Here is a 27,490-nt window from a genome sequence, read left to right on the forward strand (position 1 = left end):
CAGGAATGTGTCAATAAAGTTTCCCCTTCCTGGGACAATGAATTCACGGTGTTCTTATTTCAATTTCCAGGAGTGTAAATTCAGAGCATTACATCACAACGCTGCGAACTCTGAAACGACGGCTAACAAGGGTCCTGCAGCATGACAATGCCAAACCACACACTTCACGTGCCACCACAGCAGAACTTCAGAGACTGAATCTCACCACCGTACGGCATCCTTCATACAGTCCACATTTAGCACTGTCTGATTTCCATCTGTTCTCGATAATGAAAGACGATGTGTGGGGACATCATTATATTTCTGATGAAGACGTTGAGAGAACTGTGAGACTGTGGTTGCTGTAACGGGGTGTCGACTTCTTCCGTGGCGGCTTCAAAAAACTTGTTTATCGTTGGCAGAAATGTATCCAATTGGCTCGTGATTATGTGGAAAAGTGAATATTGCTAATTAAAGATCACATTCTAAGGATTATTTCTGCGTTTGCTGTATTAAAATATTCCCATCCAGACCCAATTAACGAAGGTGGAGGCATTACTTTTCATTCAACCCTTGTATAAACTCTTCTCCCTTCTCCCCTCCATCCCCAACCCCCGCCCCACAGTCAAGAATCGGGAGTGTCAACAACATTTAGTGACCGTTGTCTCAAGCGAAGACGGTATTTGAGGAAGAACTAGATGGCAAAGAACATGTGAGAAGTTAGACTGGAGTGTAAATTGGCGTTTGTGATTTATTTACTGTAGCATACATTATAACTAACATACAGTGTAACATTTAGTTTTCCAATTCATTTATCGCCAATTAACACAGTTTTAGAGTTTATTATAGACTATAACCTCAAACATGTTTCAAGAAATAAGTAACTTTTATCATAGGTTTTATCGGGTACCTTAACAGAAATCTCGTTTGAATATTAATTACTTCAGTTCTTACAGGGAGTTTGTAACACTTTTAGGTTAATAGATCCAAAAATTAAAAGAGAATCAGAAGGTTCAGTTTTGAGTTACTTTTTTACTGTTCTGTAAAGCATTGCACCAGCCATAATGCAACTACGGTATGAGTTGATTGGCATTCATAAGTAACTGCCAATGGCCATTACTCTGGGAAGGAACTCTAGGGGGGCACTCAGTGTGTACCCCTTGGGGCCTCATTCAATATGTTGAAGAGACTGTTCCGGCAACTACTGAGGAAAAGGGTGTAACCAACTACAGGTTGTGGTGCACGTTGGAACAAACAATGTCTGTCATCTGGGCTCCGAGGTCATGCTTGGATCATTCCAGTGACTGGAAGCGAAGGTTGAGAAGACCAGCCTGCATACGCCGTTTCATTGAGGTTTACGTTCTGCAGCATTGTCCCAAGAACTGATCGGGGCTCCTGGTTGTTAGTCAAGTGAAATGATTGAACTAGAGACTTCGAATGTTCTGCGACAAAGCTATGCTAGCTACCCAAGTAGATTACAGTGTGTCGGGTGCAGACAAGGGTGGGACATGAACTTACAGCCGAATCCTATCAGCCACCGGACTCATCTCCAAACTTCAGAGAAAATCTAAGTTCACTACCAAGTAAGTTCCCGTACCATACTGTCATTACTGGAGGAGACATTAGTAGTCAAAAATCAATAGCGAAAATTTTAAGCGGTGAGCGTGACAAGACGTTCTGGGATACATTAGTAAATGATTTCTCTGAAAACTACCTAGAACAAATTTTTCGGAAGCTCACTCATAATGGAATTATATTGTATCTAAAACAACAAAGAAACCTAACTTTTTTGATGACTTAATAGAATCTGGTAGCAGTGAAAATGAGGCAGTTGTAGCAACAATGTTTTCTAAAGTACAAAGGGACACTAACGCAAGTGCATAAAGAGGCAATGGTATCGCACCTCCGTAACGAATTCAAAACGTTTAGCTCTGGAGACGAGCATGTAGGAGAACTGCCTTCAGAAGAATAGTGGACCACGTAGCTATGTAACACGATGGGAGAGATTGTTCATGGTATACAATCAGTGTAAGAAAGCTTCTAAAGAAAAAGAGACTACTGCACAATAGTTGTAAAACGAAGGATAGGGTAGAGATCAAGAGATGCTAAGCGAAATGCCTTTGGCTGTCAAGAGGGAAGTTCGTGAAACCTTCAGTGTATACCGTACCACAATATTAATGAAGGATGTCTCAGAAAAGAAAAATGAGTTCTGCTCTTACGTAAAGCCTGCTTGTGGGTACAAAATCAGTGTCCAGATATTCATGGACGAGACAGGGACTGAAACTGAGTGTAGCAAAGCAAAAACAGAAAGGCTGAGCTCTGTTTTCAAAGGTTTCTTTACAAATGAGAATCCAGGCGTGTTACTGATTCTCGCTCCACTGCAAAAATGTGTTACATACATATTAATATCAAAGGCGTTTAAAGGCAGCTGAAATCGCTAAAACTGAACAAAGCCCCAGGGCCCGATGGAATCCCATCAGATTCTATACCGAACTTTCTGTAGAACTAGCCCCTCTTTTAGCTATAGTCCACCATAGCTCCCTCGAACAGAAAACCTAGCCACTAATTGACAAAAGGCATAGGGCACATCGCCTACAGAGAGGATAGCAGAAACGATCCACAAAAGTACCATCCAATATCTTTAACATACATTTATTGTAGAATCTTATAACATATTATAAGTTCAGACATAATGAGGTATATCGGACACAATTATCTTCTCCGCGTCAACCAACATGGATTCCGAAAACATAGGTCAAATGAAACCCAACTCGCACTTTTCTCACATGACGTACTGAAAGCTTTGTATCAAAGCAGTCACGTGGATGCAGTATTTCTCGATTTATGTAAATCATTTGACTCAATACCTCACCTACCATTATTATCAAAAATATGAACATATAGGCTACCATGCGAAATTTGTCACTGGCCCGAGGCTTATTTAACCGGGAGGACGCAGTATATTATCTTGACTGGAGACCCAGCGACGGACTTAGAAGCGACTTCATGTGTGCCATAGAGAAATGTATTGGGACCGTTGCCTCTAATGTTGTATATTAATGACTTGGCAGACAATATTAATAATAATCTTAAATTTTCACATATGATGCTGTTACCTATAACGAAGTATTATCTGGAAAAATCCGCGCGTATATTCAATCAGATATTGATATGATGTGAAAATGATGAAAATATTGGCAACTTGCTCTAAATGTTCAAAAATGTAACGTTATGCACTTCAGAAAAATAAAAAAAGTAGTAACCTGTGACTAAAGTATCAATGAGCTATAGCTGGAATCTGTCAACTCATGCCCGGATGTAACACTTTGTAGTGATGCGAAATGGAACGATCATTCCGCTCCGTTATGGGCAAAACAGGTGGCAGATTTCGGTTTATTGGTAGGTTACTAAGCAAATGTAATCAGTGGACAGAGGAGTTTGCTTGTAAATCATTCGTGGGATACAGCCTAGAATATTGCTCAAGTGCGCGTGATTCTTACAAAACAATACTTACAGGGAATACTGAACGTACACAGAGAAGAACAGCACGAATGGTCACTTATTTGTTTGATATGTGCAAGAGTGTCACAGAGGTGATGAAACAACTGAACTGGAAAGGCAACTGAAAATAGAGGCAAGCAGTTCCCCGAAAGCGTAATTTGAAAGTTTCTAGAGCCGGCCTTAAATGACGACTCTAGGACAATATTTCCCAACCCGGGGATAATTACTTCCTCAGGGGTAAAAAAAAAAGTGTTCAACAGCGTTCCAGTCACTACACTAAATTATTTTTGAAATGTAGTTACTGTTGTTACTATTTTGTGAGGCTGTGATACTGAATAGATGGGTTACCAGTTATTTCATTTTTTCAAATACAAAGGTTCACGCATGAGACAATGTGCTATAGGTTGTAGCCTATGAACCGAATGTACAAACATCATCTAAGTGACATAGTCCATCCACAACAGACATACTTTGCACCACGCGCCTAAGGCAATAAAATTAAGACTATACATCAGATATGCTGAAATAGCTCATGAAAATGGCTTCCGCAAATTGTTTGTAGTTCCCGCTATAGTTCAGAAATAGCTCCGTGAATCACCCCGCAACTATACAGGAAATAATCGAATGCTCAAGAATTACTATATAATGGCTACTACACTGCTCTAGGGCTAACATGAATAATAATAATAATAATAATAATAATAATTATTATTATTATTATTATAAATTTATGTCAGCTGAGAACAATCAAGTGATTCTCAAACAGTAGGCTGCATACGTTTTAACGTGGTTGATTTTAAATGGGAGCGTATTGTACGAAAATTAAACATCATTCATCTTACGTAATTTTAAAAATAAAAGTAAACAAAGAAAACTGTTCATCATTATAAAGTTTACTTATGCGCTAATGTTCATGACTAAGGTGGGAGGGGTGGGGCCGGCCGGTGTGACCGAGCGGTTCTAGGCGCTTTAGTCCGGGACCGCGCTGTTGCTACGGTCGCAGGTTCGAATCCTGCCTCGGGCATGGATGTGTGTGATGTCCTTAGATTAGTTAGGTTTAAGTAGATCTAAGTCTAGGGGACTGATGACATCAGATGTCAAGTCCCATAGTGCTCAGAGCCATTTGACACATTTCGAGGGGTGGTGGTGGAGGGGGGGGGGGGGTAGCAGTTGGTATCTGATTGCAACTTTGGAGTAATGGACTCAGAAAGGATAGGAACCACTGCTCTCGGACAATGCTACGAAGTGGTTCAAAAAAATGGTGCAAATGGCTCTGAGCACCATGGGACCCAACATCTGAGGTCGTCCCCTAGAACTTAAAACTACTTAAACCTAACTAACCTAAGGACATCGCACACATCCATGCTCGAAGCAGGATTCTAACCTGCGACCATAGCGGTCGTGCGGTTCCAGGCTGAAGCGCATAGAACCGCTCGGCCACACTGGCGGCAAAAATGGTTCAAATGGCTCTGAGCACTATGGGACTTAACATCTGAGGCCATCAGTCACCTAGAACTTAGAACTACTTAAACCTAACTAACATAAGGACATCACACACATCCATGCCCAAGGCAGGATTCGAACCTGCGACCATAGCAGTCACGCGGTTCCAGACCTAGAAACGCTCGGCCACCGCGGCCGGCACAATGCTACAATCGCTTACTTATTACTCTGTGGGGATCGTGAGTACATGATTATATTAATTACAACACGCTTAGGGGCGGTTAACCAGTCATTCGTTGCGCGCTCCATACGTGAACAGAAGAGGATGTGGATGTGCGGACTCACCCCTGAACCAGCATCGCACGGCGCCGAAGTCTGGCTTCAGCTTGGCGCCCTTGGGCACGGAGTCGGAGAACTCGACGGCAGCGGTGGCCGCGCAGACGAGGGCGGCGCCGCCCCACGCGTATGCGGAGAACCACCAGAAACGTCGGCGGTCACCGTCCCATGCGCCGCCCTGCAGCGAACGCAGCCCACTGCAACACCGCAATACCGCGCCATCAGCGCCTCCGCCGGGACACCTGCCGCTGAACAACTGGAGCAATAACACCAACACTTGACACCGTATCGATACCTCGATAATAGAGGCAGCTCGTACTTAAAGGATCTACGACACAGTCGCCCGATAGATGTACACCCCTCTGCAAAAAGAGATAGATAAGGTACCATGACATATACTCAGAAAAAAAACGCACCACAAACGAATTATTCGAAAGGTACGTAGTAAAGGAGTTTTCCTATTTGGGGAGCAAAATAACTGATCATGGTCGAAGTAGAGAGGATATAAAATGTAGACTGGCAATGGAAAGGAAAGCGTTTCTGAAGAAGATAAATTTGTTAACATCGAGTATAGATTTAAGTGTCAGGAAGTCTTTTCTGAAAGTATTTGTATGGAGTGTAGCCATGTATGGAAGTGAAACGAGGACAATAAATAGCTTAGACAAGAAGAGAATAGAAGCTTTCGAAATGTGGTGCTACAGAAGAATGCTGAAGAATAGATGGGTAGATCACATAATTAATGAGGAGGTATTGAATAGAATTGGGCAGAAGAGGAATTTGTGGCACAACTTGACAAGAAGAAGGGACCGGTTGGTAGGACATGTTCGAGGCATCAAGGGATCACAAATTTAGCATTGGGAGGCGGCGTGGAGGGTAAAAATCGTAGAGGGAGACCAAGAGATGAATACTCACCAGATTCTGAAGGATGTAGGTTGCAGTAAATACTGGGAGATGAAGAAGCTTGCACAGGGTAGGGTAGCATGGAGAGCTGCATCAAACCAGTCTCAGGACTGAAGACCACAACAACAACAACAACAACAACGGAAATCGGTAGATGTGATGTACATGCAGAGAGAAACAAATGATAACAGTTTCAGAAAACCTGAATGATTTGTTCAAGGGAAAGACTTTCAGGAACTGAGCAAGTAGTAACGTTTTGGTCCACCTCTGGCCCTAAAGCAAGCAGTTATTCGGCTTAGCATTGATTTACAGGGTTGCTGATGTACACCTGAGGGATATTGGGTCAAATTCTGTCCATTAGCGCATTAGATCATCAAGACATGGAGCTGGTTGGAGGGTCTTGCCCAAAGTGCTCCAGACATCTCATTTGGAGACAGATTTAGCGTCCATGCTAGCCAAGGTACGGTTCGGCAAAAACGAAAACAAGCAGTGGAAACTCTCGCTGGAAGCGGGCGGGCATTATCTTGTTGAAATGTCAGCCAAGGGTGCCTTGCAATGAAAGGGAACGACATGGGACATACCACTGTATGGGTGCCGCTGTCATCGTTGGTCATTGGGACAATTCGAAGCGAGATTGATCACTGACGACAGTTCTATCCCGTCAATGCGATTCCAGGCCGAAGACATGTCTGGCGACGCCCCAGACAGCGGCGGAATACCAAGCTGACGGTCGCCCGTCATACGTCCCGACAACCAGGGCTGATGGTCAGATAGGGGCATTTAGCTTCATAGCAGGACACCTTTGGTTATCGTCCACAGCACCCTTACAGCACAACGGTACGTAGACGATATCCTACGCCCGTCTTGTTGCCCTTGATGGCAAGCCATATAGACCTAAATTTCAGCAAGATAACGCCCGATCGCACACGATGAGAGTTTCTACTGCTTGTCTTCGTGATTGCTAAGTCGTACAACCCTACCCCGACCAGCAAGATCGCCGGATATGTCCCGAATTGTGAACTTCTGGAGCATTACGGGCAAGGACCTTCAACCAGCTCCGGATTTTGACCATATGTAAGTAGGTTGTTTAGGATTTTTTATTGGTAACGCCACGTAGCGCTCTGTATGAAAATCACTGGCTGTGCTGTGTGCAGTCTGTGGCTGGTTTGCATTGTTGTTTGCTATTGTAGTGTTGGGCAGCTGGATGTGAACAGCGCGTAGCGTTACGCAGTTGGAGGTGAGCCGCCAGCAGTGATGGATGTGGGGAGAGAAATGGTGGAGTTTTGAGAGCGGATGATCTGGACGTGTTTCTATCAGAAAGAGTAAATTTGTAAGACTAGATGTCATGAACTGCTATGTTGTTGTTGTCTTCAGTCCTGAGACTGGTTTGATGCAGCTCTCCATGCTACTCTATCCTGTGCAAGCTGCTTCATCTCCCAGTACCTACTGCAACCTACATCCTTCTGAATCTGCTTAGTGTACTCATCTCTCGGTCTCCCTCTACGATTTTTACCCTCCACGCTGCCCTCCAATGCTAAATTTGTGATCCCTTGATGCCTCAAAACATGTCCTACCAACCGATCCCTTCTTCTAGTCAAGTTGTGCCACAAACTTCTCTTCTCCCCAATCCTATTCAATACCTCCTCATTAGTTACGTGATCTATCCACCTTATCTTCAGTATTCTTCTGTAGCACCACATTTCGAAAGCTTCTATTCTCTTCTTGTCCAAACTAGTTATCGTCCATGTTTCACTTCCATACATGGCTACACTCCAAACAAATACTTTCAGAAACGACTTCCTGATACATAAATCTATATTCGATGTTAACAAATTTCTCTTCTTCAGAAATGCTTTCCTTGCCATTGCCAGTCTACATTTTATATCCTCTCTACTTCTACCATCATCAGTTATTTTACTTCCTAAATAGGAAAACTTCTTTACTACTTTAAGTGTCTCATTTCCTAATCTAATTCCCTCAGCATCACCCGATTTAATTTGACTACATTCCATTATCCTCGTTTTGCTTTTGTCAATGTTCATCTTATATCCTCCTTTCAAGACACTGTCCATTCCGTTCAACTGCTCTTCCAAGTCCTTTGCCGTCTCTGACAGAATTACAATGTCATCGGCGAACCTCAAAGTTTTTACTTCGTCTCCATGAATTTTAATACCTACTCCAAATTTTTCTTTTGTTTCCTTTACTGCTTGCTCAATATACAGATTGAATAACATCGGGGAGAGGCTACAACCCTGTCTCACTCCTTTCCCAACCACTGCTTCCCTTTCATGCCCCTCGACTCTTATTACTGCCATCTGGTTTCTGTACAAATTATAAATAGCCTTTCGCTCCCTGTATTTTACCCCTGCCGCCTTTAGAATTTGAAAAAGAGTATTCCAGTCAACATTGTCAAAAGCTTTCTCTAAGTCTACAAATGCTAGAAACGTAGGTTTGCCTTTTCTTAATCTTTCTTCTAAGATAAGTCGTAAGGTCAGTATTGCCTCACGTGTTCCAACATTTCGACGGAATCCAAACTGATCCTCCCCGAGGTCTGCATCTACCAGTTTTTCCATTCGTCTGTAAAGAATTCGCGTTAGTATTTTGCAGCCGTGGCTTATTAAACTGATAGTTCGGTAATTTTCACATCTTTCAGCACCTGCTTTCTTTGGGATTGGAATTATTATATTCTTCTTGAAGTCTGAGGGTATTTCGCCTGCCTCATACATCTTGCTCACCAGCTGGTAGAGTTTTGTCATGACTGGCTCTCCCAAGGCCGTCAGTAGTTCTAATGGAATGTTGTCTACTCCGGGGGCCTTGTTTCGACTCAGGTATTTCAGTGCTCTGTCAAACTCTTCACGCAGTATCTTATCTCCCATTTCGTCTTCATCTACATCCTCTTCTATTTCCATAATATTGTCCTCAAGTACATCGCCCTTATATAAACCTTCTATATACTCCTTCCACCTTTCTGCCTTCCCTTCTTTGCTTAGAACTGGGCTGCCATCTGAGCTCTTGATATTCATACACGTGGTTCTCTTCTCTCCAAAGGTCTCTTTAATTTTCCTGTAGGCAGTATCTATCTTACCCCTAGTGAGATAAGCTTCTACATCCTTACATTTGTCCTCTAGCCATCCCTGTTTAGCCATTTTGCACTTCCTGTCGATCTCATTTTTGAGACGTTTGTATTCCTTTTTGCCTGCTTCATTTACTGCATTTTTATATTTTCTCCTTTCATCAATTAAATTCAATATTTCTTCTGTTACCCAAGGATTTCTAGCAGCCCTCGTCTTTGTACCTAGTTTATCCTCTGCTGCCTTCACTACTACATCCCTCAGAGCTACCCATTCTTCTTCTACTGTATTTCTTTCCCCTATTCCTGTCAATTGTTCCCTTATGCTCTCTCTGAAACTCTGTACAACCTCTGGTTCTTTCAGTTTATCCAGGTCCCATCTCCTTAATTTCCCACCTTTTTGCAGTTTCTTCAGTTTTAATCTACAGGTCATAACCATTAGATTGTGGTCAGAGTCCACATCTGCCCCTGGAAATGTCTTACAACTTAAAACCTGGTTCCTAAATCTCTGTCTTACCATTATATAATCTATCTGATACCTTTTAGTATCTCCAGGGTTCTTCCACGTATACAACATGAACTGCTATATATATTATGATTTTTGAACACTATTAAGGTAAATACATTGTTTGTTCTTGATAAAAATCTTTCATTTGCTAACTATGCCTTTCAGTAGTTAGTCCCTTCAATAGTTAGAATCTTTTATTTGGATAGCAGTAGTGGTGCTTGCTGTATTGCAGTAGTTCGAGTAATGAAGATTTTTGTGAGGTAAGTGATTCATGAAACGTATAGGTTATTGTTAGTCAGGGCCATTCTTTTGTAGGGATTTTTGAAAGTCAGATTGCGTTGCGCTAAAAAATATTGTGTGTCAGTTTAGTGATGATCGGAATAAGTAAAGAGAGAAGTGTCTGAGTACCTTCAGTTTTGCTCAGCTGTTTGAAAATCAAATAACGTAAGGGGTTTATCAGCTCAGTAATTCACAAATTTTTCTAAGGGGACGTTTCACATCTAACGCAAGAATTGGACAGAATTTGGCATGGTATCCATCACTTTGACATCCAGCAATCTCTCAATCAAGGCCAAGCCGAATAATTGATCGCATAAGGGCCAGAGACGGACCAAAGCATTATTGACTTGCTCAATTTCTGAAGCACTTTCTCTTGAACAAATCATCAAATTTTTCTGAAATTATAATCATTTGTTTGTCTTTACATGTACATCACATCTGCCTATTTGCGTCCCGTTCGGATAATTGCTTCATGATGTATTTCTCTTTTTTGTCTTAAAATTATTAACTACTAGCTGGAAATCAATGAATATGCGGGAACATGTTGCCGGAGGTCTCCCGGTCGTGCATACAAAATAGTGCGTCACAGAGCGTGAGGTCAGAGTGACTATAGCGCCAAATGGCACTGGCCCAGCAACACGAGGCAGTTAGACGAACAGGAAAACATAGTGTGTGTTAATCAGTGACCATTTACGTTGCAATGCGGTGCTGTTCTTTATTGCAACGTGGCTTGGAGACAACATTCGGTTGACTTCACACCGAGTAGAATCACAGGGACATGCAAGGAAGGAAGAAGTGTGACAAGTGTAGCACAGTGGATGGGTATCTACATCTACATATATACTCCGCTAGCCACCAAGAAGTGTGTGGCGGAGGGCACAATTCGCGCCAAATTCATATTTCCCCCCCTCTGTTCCACTCGCGGATCGCGCGAGGGAAAAACGACTGTCTGAACGCCTCAGTACGAGCTATTATTTCCCTTATCTTTGAATGATGATCATTACGCGATTTGAAAGTTGGTGCTAATAATATGTGCCCTACATCCTCGGTGAAGATCGGATTTCGGAATTTAGTGAGCAGCCCCTTCTGTTTAGCGCGCCGTCTATCTGTAAGTGTGTCCCACTTTAAACTTTCTATGAGATTTGCAACGCTCTCGCGTTGGCTAAATGTATCAGTCACGAATCTTGCGCTCTTCTTTGGACCTTCTCAATCTTTTGAATCAGCCTCAAGTGGTAAGGATTCCATACAGAAGAACAATACTCCAAGACTGGGCGAACTAACGTATTGTAAGCTATTTCCTTTGTTGACGGACTGCATCGCTTCAGGATTCTACCAACAAACTGCAATCTAGAGTTCGCCTTACTCGTTACTTGTCTAATCTGATCATTCCATTTGAGATCATTTCGAATAGTCACACCCAGATACTTGACGGACGTTACCGCTTCCAAATACTGGGAATTTATTTTGTACTCGCACATTAATGGGGATTTTCGCCATGTTATACGGAGGAGGTTAGACTTACTAATATTGAGAGATAACTGCCAGTCGTTACATCACGCATTTATTTTCTGCAAATCCTCATTGATTTGTTCACAACTTTCGTATGATACTACTTTCCCTTAGACTACAGCATCATCGGCAAACAGTCTAAGGCCGCTGTCAATACCATAAACCAGATCGTTTATGTAAATCGTATTGTTCACAGCATTGTTTCACTTGCATGAGGAGCGTTCCTAAAAACAGGCACTGCTGTCTCAAAGTGAGGAAAATGACCGCTAGATTGTGCAACTGGCAAGAAGGGACCCAAGTCAAACAGCGGGTACAATGGCAACCGCATTTCACAGAATTGCATGCACTCAATGTCACACCCCGCAGTGGCAGGGTGAAGGCATGGCGGTGGTCTCTTTTCCGGACGGCAGTAGATAGTGTCCCGTTGACACCTGCACATCCGCACCAACGTTTGTGATGGCACCAGCGAATAGTAAGGTTGCATACTGTTCTCGGTTGAGTGCAGACTCAGACTCTCCTCCCATAGCGAAAGGTGGGAACGGGTAATGCGCTCACAAACATTGTCAAACGAGATCGTCTTGGATGTCCAGGTGTTATGGTGTGGAGAAGTGTAATGATGCACCAGCGTACTGATTTTTGATTACGGAAATTTTTTTCAAATTTTTGCTTACGATAAACTCAGCAGTTATTGTGACACTATAATATTTTTCCACGTGCAGCTTTTCAAGGGTACATTTGGCCCTGACTTCATTTTTATGGATGATAATGAGCGAGCACTTCGAACTGCGGAGGTGGAGTAGCTCTTGCAATGAGAGGATATTCGGCGAATTGACTGCCCTGCACGTTACACCGATTTAAATCCCATCGTACTCGTGTGCAGTGCGTTGCGGAGACGTATTCCAGCACGTCCAAATGCACTAACGATCATTCAGCAGTTGTTAACATCCTTGGTGAAGGGATGGAACGTCTTACCACAACAACATCATCCTATAAAGAACCAGGACCCGCCATTTATAGTGTCAGGGGACCAAGACTTCAGTGTAATAATTGTCTTTGCATAAAAGTGTAATTTCTATTCGTCACCGTATACTTTTCAGTTACCTCTGTACAAAACTTCTTTGTATGTATAATGTACGTTTCACCGAACTATGTTTCTTGGCAGTGGCACATCGCGTGAAAATTACTTTCGTCCTTAAGTTTTGCCATATTATAAGTCAACGGTCTTGCCGCAGTGGTAACACCGGTTCCCATCAGGTCACCGAAGTTAAGCGCTAGCAACTGTATGGGTGACCATCCGGTCTGCCGCTCGCTGTTGGCAAGCGAGGTGCACTCAGCCCTTGTGAGGCAAACTGAAAAGGTACTTGACTGAGAAGCAGCAGCTCCGATCTCGTACACTGACATCGGCCGGGAGAGCGGTGTGCTGACCACATGACCCTCCATATCCGCATCCAGTGACGTCTGAGAGATGAGGATGACACGGCGGCCATCTTCTCCTGTGCATGCAGACGTTGAGGTGATTCGAAGGAGGTCAGCTAGAATCCAACAAGCAGCTGAATGAGCAACAGCCGAGGCTGGTGTGGAATAGCGACGACTTGTAAGCTCTGTAAGACAATGACTGTTGTACTACCGTCGAAGATGCCTCACAGATTTCCAACAGCTGTCTGGCTTCAGAAAGAGATGTCACCACTCGGCTCCCTGTAGCCTATTTATGCGAACGTCGTTACATTTATGCGACAACTGTCGGTTTTCTGCATGTCTTCCTGCAGTTCGCTACACTCTTCTATCGTTGCTGCCTTCTTATAGACAACCGCACCGTCTGTGAACAGCCTATTTCATCTTCCTACATTATCCACTAGATCATTTATATACACGGTAAGTCTGAAATCCACCGACGAACATGCAGAGGTGGTTCAGGGTTAACTTGTAAGTGTTATGGTAGCTCTTGGGTGGCTCATTACAGAGTACTATCAATTCATTTGGTTTTTTGCCGCAATTAACTTTGTATCTGCCGAGCGGTCTGAGGCGCCTTGTCACGGTGCGCGCGGCTACCTCCATCGGAGATTCGAGTCCTCCCTCGGGTGTGTGTGTGTGTGTGTGTGTGTGTGTGTGTTGTCCTTAGCGTAAGTTAGTGTGTAACCTTAGAGATCGATGACCACAGCAGTTTGGTCCTACAAGACTTTACCAAAAATTTCGAATTTCTTTGTATCTGTACTGTGTGGTATCACAGTCGACGATACCATTCAGGGGGAAGTCGTGCCGTGTTAGCAAAATGTTCAAATGTGTGTGAAATCTTATGGGACTTAACCCTAAGGTCATCAGTCCCTAAGCCTACACACTACTTAAACTAAATTATCCTAAGGACAAACACAAACACCTATGCCCGAGGGAGGACTCGAACCTCCGCCGGGACCAGCTGCACAGTCCGTGACTGCAGCGCCCTAGACCGCTCGGCTAATCCCGCGCGGCACAGAGGTTAGCACTGGAGGTTCCGCTGTTATCCGACAGCGGCAGCAACAGGGACCGACGCTTCCCAACCGTTGACCTCACGAGTGCCACGCCCCTGAGCAGAGGCGCCGCTGGTGCCACGGATCACGTGGATAAGAGGCCGCACGATTGCAGCTGTAGCCCAGTCCTTGCACAGTTGTCGAGTAGCTAGATTCGGCAGCAGTCAAGCATCGCCATAGTGCAGTCGCAACTTTCTTTGGCCTCGTGACTTTTATTTCTACATTACGAAAGGTTTAAGCGTTTAACTTATCGGGCTTTGCTAAGAATTTACGGATTTCGCCGAGGAATATTTCGTACCAACGTTAAGTACATTACAATGACTGTATTCTCCTATTCTTTTCACTTCCCCCTCAGGACGCATACACTGTCCCGACGGCCAAGAGTACTTTTGGTGACTAGATTTATCTGGTCACTTCATAGGGCACTGAAGATAACAGTGAACATGTCGGCGGTAAGTGTCGCTGAGACCTCGGTAGCTTATGTGATTTCACCATGATGGGAAGTGAACACGCTTTGCACTCCGTAATAGGAACCATACTGACGCACAGTCTGGGCGAGAATGGATTAGTCGCGGTGATCCTATTCCATGGAATTATCAGATGTGACACCAAAGAACTTCTTCTTCTGGAGGCAAGTACAGAGCCTAGTTTTCGAGATATACACGGATCTGGTTGCTAGCATTATCGCAATCGTGGAAGTAGTACAGCAAACTTCCTGAATTCTTGGGCTCGTAATACAGTCAATGGTGGGTCGCTGCTCACTTCAAACGGCTGTCAGCACTATGGGACTTAACATCTGAGGTCATCAGTCCCCTAGACTTAGAACTACTTAAACCCAACTAACCTAAGGACATCACACACATCCATGCCCGAGGCAGGATTCGAACCTGCGACCGTAGCGGTCGCGCGGTTCCAGACTGAAGCGCCTAGAACCACACTGCTCACTCTCTCGTGATCATGGTGGTCGATATTTTGAGCAAAAGCTGTAAGGGAACAATTTTGTAATCGTTATTTGCTGCCTTACATTCTGACAGAACAGACTGTGATAAAATTGTACGTGTTAAATCTAAGGGTTGTTGCATTACTCTGTTTCTGTGTTTTATGTTAGATTATTGCGCAATACATGTTTCTTCACCGCCATGAAGACATTTTTGCAGAAACAAGGGTGTCTACGGTAGCAAAACGAATAAACCATAATTACATTATTATTCTCAACGATCCGCCTGAGACAGCGTGTTACTTATCCGAAAGCATTCAAAAGGTATACCTGAATAACCTCAAAGTTTGTCGGTCAGTAATGGCTCGGTCTGTATGTCGACAGTAACAGACCAGAATGAATTTGAACTCTGCAGCGGAGTGTGCGCTGATCTGAAAGATTAAAAGTGTGTACGGGAGCAGGATTCGAACCTGAGACATTTGACTTCCGCTAGAAAGTGCTCTTAATGTCTGAGCTATCCACGACCCGCCCTCACAGCTTTACTTCCGCCAGTACATCTCCTACCTTCCAAAATTCGCAGGAGTTGTCCTGCGGCGTGACTTAGTCGGTAGCGCACTAGCCAGCGATAGGCGAAACGTCGTACGTTCGAGCCCCAGTCTAACACAGGGTAGGGGTAACTGTGGCACGTTTACATGGATCTCTCTTCAGAATTTTTAATGTTTTCAAAACAATGTGTCTCGGAAACGGTACGTTTCCGGTCATTATCTCGTATTCAAATGGTTCAATTGGCTCTGAGCGCTATGGGACTTAAGTTCTAAGGTCATCAGCCCCCTAGAACTTAGACCTACTTAAACCTAATTAACCTACGGACATCACACACATCCATGCCAAATGCAGGATTCGAACCTGCGACCGTAGCGGTCGCGCGGTTCCAGACTGTAGCGCCTAGAACCGCTCGGCCACACCGGCGGGCCCCTATTCAAAATGGTCATTCCCAAGGCCTAGAAGTTGAGTGATGGGTTTTCACGAACACCCTGTATGCTTCTAATTCAACATTACATTTAAGAGTGTAAAATAATTTTATATAGGCTCTAATGGAGTGTGTAAATGTGCCCCGGGTATGGGGCAGGTTTACGCACCTATGGGGGCACGTTTAAGTATTTCAAGTAGTAAATAATACAGGAATGTTCGTCCTCTTCATCAGATGGATGTACGTTGCAAGAAGAAAGAAGAATAACTGGATGGGACATTAGTTGAGACGAGAGTGCTTGCTCATAGATGCTTTGGAAGCACTAGTTTGTGAGGGTGGATTGAGAAGAAGGAACACAGGAAACGCAAACGATTCTACAAGGTGTAGCTTCGTTACTTTGGGTATCGATGTTTACTTATATCAGTAACATGTAGTCCCATACTTGGGAATGAGCGTCAGGGAGCGGATGCAGCACCCGCACCGCCGTTCTAGGAAGGTCCTCGTGGATGTGGTTTGCTGTTGTCCTCCTCCGACCGAATGTGAAATGTCAGGTGTGTATCTGTGTCGTGAGGATCACTGTGATGGGTGATTGTATCTTGTAGTGGTGGAATTGTGTAGTAAGGTTGGTTGAATCGGGGGAAGGGACCAAACACCGAGGTCGTGTTACGGAAGGATGGGGAAGGAAGTCAGTCGTACCCTTTCAAAGGAACCATCCCGGAATTTGCCTGAAGCGATGTAGGGAAATCACGGCAAACCTAAAGCATAATGATCAGACGTAGGGTTGAACCGTCGTCCTCCCTGATGCGGGTCCAGTGTGCTAAACACTGCGCCACCTCGCTCAGTGTGTGTATTAAGGGACGAAAGGAGGGGGAGAGGGTCAATCTCGGTGATGGCACAAAGCGTACTCCTCCCGTGTAGCACCAAGGAGGCCGAGCTTAACATCCCCATCTGACGGACGGATCACCACTAGCAATTGCGAATGCGCTCACATGAAACACTGTGGAGAGGTTTGTCTGTTAATTCAGGACACTGGTGCAAAGATATCATGTATGACGCCACCTCTTCTCCCCTTACCGCCCAAATACACCACTAGCCATTAAAATTGCTACACCAAGAAGAAATGGAGATGATAAACGGGTCTTCATTGGACACATATATTATACTAGAACTGACATGTGATTAAAGTTTCACGCAATTTGGGTGCATAGATCCTGAGAAATCAGTACCCAGAGTAACCACCTCTGGCCGTAATAACGGCCTTGATACGCCTGGGCATTGAGTCAAACAGAGCTTGGATGGCGTGTTCAGGTACACCTGCCCATGCAGCTTAAACAGCGTATTGTGACGAGCCAGTTGCTAGCCCACCATTGGCCTGACGTTTTCAATTGTTCAGAGATCTGGAGAATGTGCTGACCAGGCCAGCAGTCAAACATTTTCTGTATCCAGAACGGCCCTCGCTGGACCTGCAACATGCGGTCGTGCATTATTCTTCTCAAATGCAGGTTTTCACAGGAATCGAATGAAGGATAGAGCCACGGGTCGTAACACGTCTGAAATGCAACGCCCACTGTTCAAAGTGCCGTCAGTGCGAACAAGAGGTGACCGAGACGTGTTACCAATGGCATCCCATACTATCACGCCGGGTGATACGCCAGTATGGCGATGACGAATATACGCTTCCAATGTGCGTTCACCGCGATGTCGCCAAACACGGATGCGACCATCATGATGCTGTAAACAGAACCTGAATTCATCCGAAAAAATGACGTTTTGCCATTCGTGCACCCAGGTTCGTCGTTGAGTACACCATCGCAGGCGCTCCTGTCTGTGATGCAGCCTCAAGGGTAACCGCAGCCATGGTCTCCGAGCTGATAGTCCCTGCTGCTGCAAACGTCGTCGAACTGTTCGTGCAGATTGTTGTTGCCTTGCAAACGTCCCCAGTTGTTGACTCATGGATGGTGGCGTGGCTTCACTATCCGTTACAGCCATGCGGATAAGATGTCTGTCATCTCGACTGCTAGTGATACGAGGCCGTTGGGATCCAGCACGGCGTTCCGTATTACCCTCCTGAACCAACCGATTCCATATTCTGCTAACAGTCATTGTATCCCGACCAACACGAGCAGCAATATCGCGATACGATAAACCGCAATCGCGATAGGCTACAATCCAAGTCGGAAACGTGATGGTACGCATTTTTCCTCCTTACACGAGGCATCAGAACAACGTTTCACCAGGAAAAGCCGGTGAACTGCTGTTTGTGTATGAGAAATCGGTTGAAAACTTTCACCATGTGAGCACGTTGTATGTACACAAAAAAGGTCCGAACGCTGTTGCAGAGGCAACGGAAAAAGCATGCGAAGTTCAGAAGAACGCGAAATCCTGAAGATGGGCTAAAATTTACAGACGCGCGAAATTTGGCACTTACTTCGATGCGAGATGCCTTTAATAGGTTCCACAACGAAACATTGTCTCGAAATTTGGTAGAAAATCCGAAGAAATTCTGGTCGTATGTAAAGTACACAAGCGGCAAGACGCAGTCAATACCTTCGCTGCGCAGTGCCGATAGTACTGTTATCGACGACTGTGCCGCTAAAGCGGAGTTATAGAACGCAGTTTTCCGAAATTCCTTCACCAGGGAAGACGAATGGAATATTCCAGAATTTGAAACACGAACATCTGCTAGCATGAGTTTCTTAGAAGTAGATACCTTAGGGGTTGCGAAGCAACTCAAATCACTTGATACGGGCAAGTCTTCAGGTCCAGATTATATACCGATTAGGTTCCTTTCAGATTACGCTGATACTATAGCTCCCTACTTAGCACTCATATACAACCGCTCGCTCACCGATAGATCTGTACCTACAGATTGGAAAATTGCGCAGGTCGCACCAGTGTTCAAGAAGGGTAGTAGGAGTAATCCATTTAACTACAGACCTATATCATTGACGTCGGTTTGCAGTAGGGTTTTGGAGCATATACTGTATTCAAACATTATGAATCACCTCGAAGGGAACGATCTATTGACACGTAATCAGCATGGCTTCAGAAAACATCGCTCTTGTGCAACGCAGCTAGCTCTTTATTCGCACGAAGTAATGGCCGCTATCGACAGGGGATCTCAAGTTGATTCCGTATTTCTAGATTTCCGGAAAGCTTTTGACACCGTTCCTCACAAGCGACTTCTAATCAAGTTGCGGAGCTATGGGGTATCGTCTCAGTTGTGCGACTGGATTCGTGATTTCCTGTCAGGAAGGTCGCAGTTCGTAGTAATAGACGGCAGATCATCGAGTAAAACTGAAGTGATATCAGGTGTTCCCCAGGGAAGCGTCCTGGGACCTCTACTGTTCCTGATCTATATAAATGACGTGGGTGACAATCTGAGCAGTTCTCTTAGACTGTTCGCAGATGATGCTGTAATTTACCGTCTAGTAAGGTCATCCGAAGACCAGTATCAGCTGCAAAGCGATTTAGAAAATATTGCTGTATGGTGTGTCAGGTGGCAGTTGACGCTAAATAACGAAAAGTGTGAGATGATCCACATGAGTTCCAAAAGAAATCCGTTGGAATTCGATTACTCGATAAATAGTACAATTCTCAAGGCTGTCAATTCAACTAAGTACCTGTGTGTTAAAATTACGAACAACTTCAGTTGGAAGGACCACATAGATAATATTGTCGGGAAGGCGAGCCAAAGGTTGCGTTTCATTGGCAGGACACTTAGAAGATGCAACAAGTCCACTAAAGAGACAGCTTACACTACACTCGTTCGTCCTCTGTTAGAATATTGCTGCGCGGTGTGGGATCCATACCAGGTGGGATTGACGGAGGACATCGAGAGGGTGCAAAGAAGGGCAGCTCGTTTTGTATTATCGTGTTATAGGGGAGAGAGTGTGGCAGATATGATACACGAGTTGGGATGGAAGTCATTACAGCATAGACGTTTTACGTCGCGGCGAGACCTTTTTACGAAATTTCAGTCACCAACTTTCTCTTCCGAATGCGAAAATATTTTGTTGAGCCCAACCTACATAGGTAGGAATGATCATCAAAATAAAATAAGAGAAATCAGAGCTCGAACAGAAAGGTTTAAGTGTTCGTTTTTCCCGATCGCTGTTCGGGAGTGGAATAGTAGAGAGATAGTATGATTGTGGTTCGATGAACCCTCTGCCAAGCACTTAAATGTGAATTGCAGAGTAGTCATGTAGATGTAGATGTGTCGCCACCGGTGCCAAACTTGTGTGAACTCTGTGAAAAGCTAATCATTCGCATCTCACAGCATCTTCTTCCTGTCGGTTAAATTTCGCGTCTGTAGCACATTATCTTCGTGGTGTAGCAATTTTAATGGCCAGTAGTGTACTAATAGTGAAGATTTCAGCCACCATCGAAATTAGAAGCGGCTTGCCTCCGATTCGAGCGCCAGCGCACAGACGCTCATTAGCGATCGAAGCAACGAAGGCGGGAAAGAACTTGACAGTAAGTTGAAAGTAGTTGTGGTTGTGGTTGCGCAACCAGACCTGGACTGAATGAAGCGAAGAGGACGGCCAGGGTGTGACCTTGGGAAGCCGAGAACAGTGTGACACTGGAGATCTCGGTTCATATGCTTCCCTCCGCCAGCAGCCGCGAGGCCGCGTGGGTGATTTTCTGACAAGTCAGCAGGCCGCAGCGCAAGGACATCCACTCTCACCAGATGACGCCACACTGTTTTATTTGTTTATTTGCTTCTGAAATATCACATCCTATCGGGCAGCAACGTGTGTTACGTGATATTAAAAACTAAACGCATACGAGAAATCTACTAATGTCAGACCCAGAGTAGAAGGAAGGTGTTGCTCGCCTCCCTAATGCAGTTCGCTGACGTATACTTGTGCGCAGGCGCCCGAGTTAACCGGCTTGAATGTCTGTCGTGGAAGAAATTTTCAGTGCCTGTTGCTGTGGCTTTCTGTCAGAAGATCGGTCTGATGCCGCTCCGCACGCTATCCTGCCTGTGCAAAACCATTTCTTCTCTGTGTAACTATTGCAACTGAAAGCATTTGAACCACCCCAGCCTACCCGATTAAGGGATGTAACAGTCTACATTCCGACTGGCAGAACGTTAATTGGTTTTTCTTGATAATAACGTCCTCCTGAGTAGTGGTGTTGTTTCTATTTTAAGCACAATATTCAGGCGAGTCATAGTCGTCTTCTTCCGGTGCCACGAGTTGTGAAGATGCTCATGATTTGAGGGTGTGAAGAGACTAAATGTTGTGTACGAGGCTCATGAGGTACATAGCAAATACCACGAGAGGCCGCCACCACATAGGCACAACCACTTGCCCAGCGCCTTCTCAGTTCCGTGCAGCCGAATCCAGATGACACTCGTTATTCGGGAGCTCTTTCTGCTTCCGCCGCCCCGTCCATCAGCACATAGTATTCGTCCGCCAGTAGTTTTGCTAGCCGCCAAAGTCGATGCTACCAACGATGTACTACTTTGTTTCCGCTTTAACTGGCCGGGTGAAGATTCTCCCGCCAACAGGTCCGAAAGAACAGACACCACGGATGACCTGCAGCCGTCTAGAACGAAATTATAATTTTATTAATACCTTAAGCTGCTAACGGGCGTTGATTTATATCAACGGGGACAGGTGAAAATATGTGCTCCAACTGCGACTCGAACTGGGAATCTCCTGCTTACATGGCAGACGCTCTATCCATTTTTTTTAAAGAAATCTTCTTTTGTTCGGTATTGCTCGTTGATTTTGTTCGGGACAGATGTCACATGACACCCCTCGAAGTTCATCGTTGATCCATTGAGTTTTTTTTTTTATTACAGAGGACAGCTAACCCTCTGAGCGAACACGCTGAGCTGCCTTGCCGGCTATCCATCTGAGCCACCGAGGACACAGAGGATAGCGCGACTGCAGGGACTATCTCGCGCACGCCTCCTGCGAGTCCACACACTACATTCGTAGTGGCGTGCGTGAGATAGTGCCTGCAGTCGCGCTATCCTATTTGCCCTCGGTGGCTCAGATGGATAGAGCGTCTGCCATGCAAGCAGGAGATCCCGGGTTCGAGTCACGGCCAGGGCACACATTTTTACCTGTCCCCGTTGATACATATCAACGTCCGTTAACAGGCGAAAGTATCAATAAAATTCTAATTTCGAGGTAGAAAAGTCGCCGGCGCGGGGACACTTAATCTGTTCCGATCCTGCAGTCAGAGACAGCCTGCGGCCAGCTCACAAGAGGAGGGTGTGACACGTTTGTCGCCGATTATGATCAAGTAACTGAAAATAAAGAGACACGTGTTTCGGCTTTTTGCTAGAGACTTCCTAGCTTAAAAAAATCGAGGTCTAAAATGATTATGTAAAATCGTATTTTCAACGCTATACATCGAAATATCGTCTAAAAACAAACATTTTCCGTTAATACAATATGGGGCCAACGTTAATAATGTTCCAGTTACAAATGTTTTGTGTTTTCATGCTATAGCGTGGACGTCCGTCATTGAAAATGTGTGGCAGAGCAAGGTAGTAGTCGAGCGGTCAGGACATTGGACTACAAGACTGCTGACCCGTGTTCGATTATTGGTTATGGCTTTATTTTCATTCGATGTTTTTTTCGATATATCCGATAATATTCTGATGAAGACGATAGCTTTCTTTCCATTTTTAAAAACAAAACGTCGGGAGATGTAATTAATAATCTAATAAATAGATATTTATAATGTATTGACAGTTATTTTCATCGCGATACATGACACATTAGACAGGATTTTCGTAGATGACGATACCCAGCTGACCTGCACCGTGAAAGTAATGCCACCGAAAAGCACATCTCTCTATCAACCGAGCTACGTTTACTTTTTCCGACACGAAAAGAACGTCATCTCACGAATTCAAAATCATGCGATATCACAACAGAGCAGGAAACTACAAGATAACGAGGATGCTATAAAAATTTATAAATTGTTCCATAAAAAGTTGTCCACGGCAGTCTTTCAGGATGCACTTTTATACGCTTGGTACTCATGCAAGCCGGCCGAAGTGGCCGTGCGGTTCTAGGCGCTGCAGTCTGGAACCGCAAGACCGCTACGGTCGCAGGTTCGAATCCTGCCTGGGACATGGATGTGTGTGATGTCCTTAGGTTAGTTAGGTTTAAGTAGTTCTAAGTTCTAGGGGACTAATGACATCAGAAGTGAGTCCCATAGTGTTCAGAGCCATTTGAACCATTTTTTTACTCATCCAAATTGATATCTGATAGATCTGTTTATAGCACCGTGAATCAGATATGTTTCCCACGAACAGTGAACCGGAAAACATGTCAGTGCGACGAGAAACCGTTCGTGTCTTGTTCGAATAACATTTATGTTTTGCCTATTTCTATGATATGTTTCATCCCACTGGTAGTGAGAACGCTTACGAATAGACACCAGTTGGGATTACGCAATAACAAACTGTACTATGAATCACGATGAAAATAACTGTGAGTACGTTATAGAGTATTTACTTATTTGCTTATTAATCGCACCTCCCTATGTTTTACTTCCAATAAATGCAAATAAAAGTTATCCGATTATCAGAAAATTATCATATACACAGAAAAAATTTCGAATGAAGAAAAAGCCACGAGCAATAGTTGAACACGGACCAGCGGTTTAGAAATCTAACGCTTTGATTGCGTCCCCCCTCCCTCCGCCTCCCTCATACCCGCTCGACCGCCGTCCCCGCTCTACTGAACGACGTGTATCCAAGTTACAGGAAGAAAACATAAGAATTTTAACAACTCTAGCATTATTAACTTTGGAACCTACATTATATTAATAAAAATGTTTGTTTTTAGACGCTCTTTCGATGTATACCTATGAAAATACCAATTCTCGTCATCAGCTTTGACGTTGATTTTTTTTTCAAAAACTGGGCACTGTCTAGCAAAAATCCGAAACAGGTGTCTCTTTATTTTCAGTATAGAAAGACCTTGCAAAACTTGATCAAAATCGGTGACCCATGTGAGACACTCCACTTGTCAGTACAGTTCTTGCAATTATGCTGCGAAGCACAGTTTCATGAGTTCTGTTCTGAAGATGGCCTTCTGACTTAGCAGCTACTATTTACGTGGAACTAGGACAGTTAAATGAGTATCTGCTCAATTGATTTCCGTCATAGCGGCGATATCAAAGACTATCACGGGAGAGCAAAGCTATTCAGATTTCACTGAACAGTGTATAGGACACCAAGTGCCTTGCATAAAACTGTCACCAATGTCAAGTAATGTTTTCAAACAGACTCTTGATAAACGTTTCGGGTTATTTCTTATTGTGTTGCCACGTTTTCGTTCTAGAAGCAAGTGTTTCGTTGTTAATACTAGTGTGAAAATCGCCATCCATTTCATTGACCAATAGTAGGAATTAACTTTTCTGTTAACATGGATGTTTCGGCTCAACTGATAGCAATATTTAGCAATATTCACTTGCAACACCTCAACACTAAACTTCCTAGGTTATGTCTCTCATTCGCCTTCTATCCCTGAATATTTACCATTCCTCCTTGTAAATGCTGTTTACATATACAGGAAGATTAAAGTTTTTGGAACCAATGGAGCACATAATCCTCTGGCAGAAAATGGTTTCAAACTTCCATGATGTTTTAGGAACAAATATCTTATGCTGCTCTGGTAAGACTTACACTTCACTGTTTTATTATTTCCAGTCGCTCAAAAAATGCCTGAAGAAGGTACGGCAAGGCTTAGTTTGAAAGCAATCTCTTAAAATAATTGTTATTATTTTGCAGCGCTTGTCCGGACTCCATACGAAAAGAGAGGGGGAAAAATAAAAATAATACAGGGAGCTGTTGTCTCTAAGGTGGACTTCTCTTCGCTTCAGTTGCACGCTAACGAGCTAGCATCACAGTTCTCTCAACAGCGTTCCACGGTCTTCGGAGAAATACTCATTTTCCGGTTTTCCCAGTACTGGGAATGCATGAGGCAGCGGATGCGTCAGTATATCAACAAGTCAACAGCGATTTCTGAACAAGAGGTGAGAGATACCAGTCGAACTTGTTTCTCATCATAGGCGATACTGGACACTGAATGGTTTCTTCGATCAGACTAGAACACTGTCTCAATCTTACAGGAAGGTTATCGAAGCTCAAAATAAATGCGTCAATTCTGATGAAACTCAGACAATGTGTGTAACATACAGAATGGCATGACTAAGCCGTGTAAGCACAGATATTGAAATTAGGACAATTTTGAAACGTGTGAAGTCGGCGGTACTCATTGATATAGAGTAGGAAGGGGCAAGAGAGAGGGTGAGTACCTCGAGATGCAACAGAGTGATAGCGATGCTGGCAGTCATAATGAATATTTGCTCTATAGCAAATAATTGTCATTTTTCTCTCAAATTGCTCTGATCATATCAGCAACACCCCTCCCATAATTTAAGATGAAAATCCCAAGTTGGCCACTGCAGACACTGACTTGTTCATTCAGATACACCATATTTCAGCAGTTTTATATACATATGTTTCTAACAGAGTATGTGTGTGTGTGTGTGTGTGTGTATGTGCGTCCAGCGTATCCTCCGAAACGCCTAGATCGATTTCAGCCTATTGTGGCAAATTTGGAAGGCCTCATGAATATCAGGAGTGTAGTGCTTACAGCCTCCTAGCTCCAACTGGAGTGAAGTAACAGGTTCACAAATGGCTCTGAGCACTATGGGACTCAACTTCTGAGGTCATTAGTCCCCTAGAACTTAGAACTAGTTAAACCTAACGAAGCTAAGGACACCACACACATCCATGCCCGAGGCAGGATTTGAACCTGCGACCGTAGCGGTCTCGCAGTTCCAGACTGCAGCGCCTAGAACCGCACGGCCACTTCGGCCGGCGAAGTAACAGGCAACACCGTGTTATTTCCAGCCTATGTCATATAGGCTGCAATGTAAGACAGGTATGCAGTGTGGGAACAGTAGCCACCTGCCAAATCAGCTGGCTTTGCAAGGTAGCCTACATGTCAGAGGCAACAAATTGTTTCCAGGCTGCCGCATGTAGACTCCCTTGCATAACAGGTGTGTCGCATTGAAGAAATGGTTTTCCACGTCGGTGACATCTAGGCTGCCCTGTATGTCAGTTGTGTTGAAGTAGTATCAGCCTGCTTTATCGACCTGCTTTGCATGTCAGCCTGTATGTCAGGGGAAAATAAAATGATCCAGAAGTGTAGCCTGCCTGGCGACACAGGTGTGCTGAGGGAGTAGTAAAAGTATAATTTACTGCATAGCATTGCAGGGGCTAAATGTGGCAATGAGTGTGGTTCAGGACAAATTGAGATGAATAGAGGAGGGAATAGACAGAATGAGGGGGAGTAGGAAGTGGAGAGAGAAAGGAGAGGATGGGGAGATTTGTGAGACATGCATAAGATGTAGAGGGGTAGTGGGCAGATGGAGGTGGAAGAAATGGAAAAAGAGAGGGGAAGGAGGAGGTGAAAATACAGAGAGTGCGGGTGGGAGGAGGTTGACTGATAGAGGAAGAGAGATGAGATGGATAAACAGAGGGAGGAAAAGGTTAACATAGAGATGGGAAGGAAAAGTTGTGCTCGATGTGTGTGTCGACCGCATATGCGAGTGAAGCCACAGAGAGAGGGCAAGCAGTAAATATTCTAGGAAATAGTAGTATAGAATAATTCGAATATGGTGTTTCATACAATATATGTCCAGTTTTTATTGGTGACAGAAATATAACTAATTACAGAGGTAAGTTTTCATTTCAAGTGTTGATACTCTGGTGCCTATGGATTTATTTATCGACTGTCATTTTTGTTCTGAAGTTCAAGTTGTCAAGTTGCTCTCTAGTTTATGTGATTGAATTAACTCCGTGTTGTTATGATAGTGATTTATTGGCCAATTCTACTGTATCTTTTAAGCATGTGAAACATGTTTTTAAACGTTGAGAACGTCGTTATGGTTTTTGTGTGCGGGTTTTGCACATAAAACGCCGCTGCTGCTTTTAAAGAATACGGTAGACGATTTCCTAACTGCAGTGTACCAGAAACACGAGTGTTTGCCCGTGTTTTCAGTAAGATGTGTGAGGCTAGCGCAGTGTCCAACCATCATCTTCCAGTTGAATGTACAAATGAACAGAATATGGATGAAGTAGAAGACATTATTCAGTTGGTGAAATGTATTATTTCAGCAAACAAATAGCAAATTTCTACATATTTCTGTATTCCACGTACGAGAATATGAACATGTTATGCATGCACGACCTCTATCCATATCATTTATAGAGGATACAACACCTCCAAGAAGGGGATGAAGGTAGACGATTGGAATCTTGCTGTCACCTAATTACACTACTAGCCATTAAAATTGCTGCACCACGAAGATGACCCGCTACAAACGCGAAATTTAACCGACAGGAAGAAGATGCTGTGATATGCAAATGATTAGCTTTTCAGAGCATTCACACAAGGTTGGCGTCGGTGGCGACACCTACAACGTGCTGACATGAGGAAAGTTTTCAACCGATTTCTCATACACAAACAGCAGTTCACTGGTGTTGCCTGGTGAAACGTTGTTGTGA

General features: G+C 44.1%; 1 protein-coding gene and 1 non-coding gene across 3 annotated transcripts in view; one reads left to right on the forward strand and one right to left on the reverse strand.

Moving 5' to 3' along the window:
- The window catches only part of LOC126284535 (uncharacterized), a 374,399-nt gene that overhangs the window by 70,722 nt on the left and 276,187 nt on the right, over positions 1–27,490 (reverse strand). For both annotated transcript variants that reach the window (XM_049983534.1, XM_049983532.1), the window contains exon 7: positions 5,269–5,456. In XM_049983534.1, coding sequence (XP_049839491.1) covers positions 5,269–5,456 — 188 coding nt within the window. The remainder of the gene's footprint in view (positions 1–5,268; positions 5,457–27,490) is intronic.
- On the forward strand, positions 21,930–22,004 carry Trnaa-ugc (transfer RNA alanine (anticodon UGC)). The gene has a single exon. It is a non-coding gene; the product is annotated as a tRNA-Ala (tRNA).

Source organism: Schistocerca gregaria, chromosome 8, assembly GCF_023897955.1.
Source record: "Schistocerca gregaria isolate iqSchGreg1 chromosome 8, iqSchGreg1.2, whole genome shotgun sequence".
In the NCBI taxonomy this organism is placed as follows: Eukaryota; Metazoa; Arthropoda; class Insecta; order Orthoptera; family Acrididae; genus Schistocerca; species Schistocerca gregaria.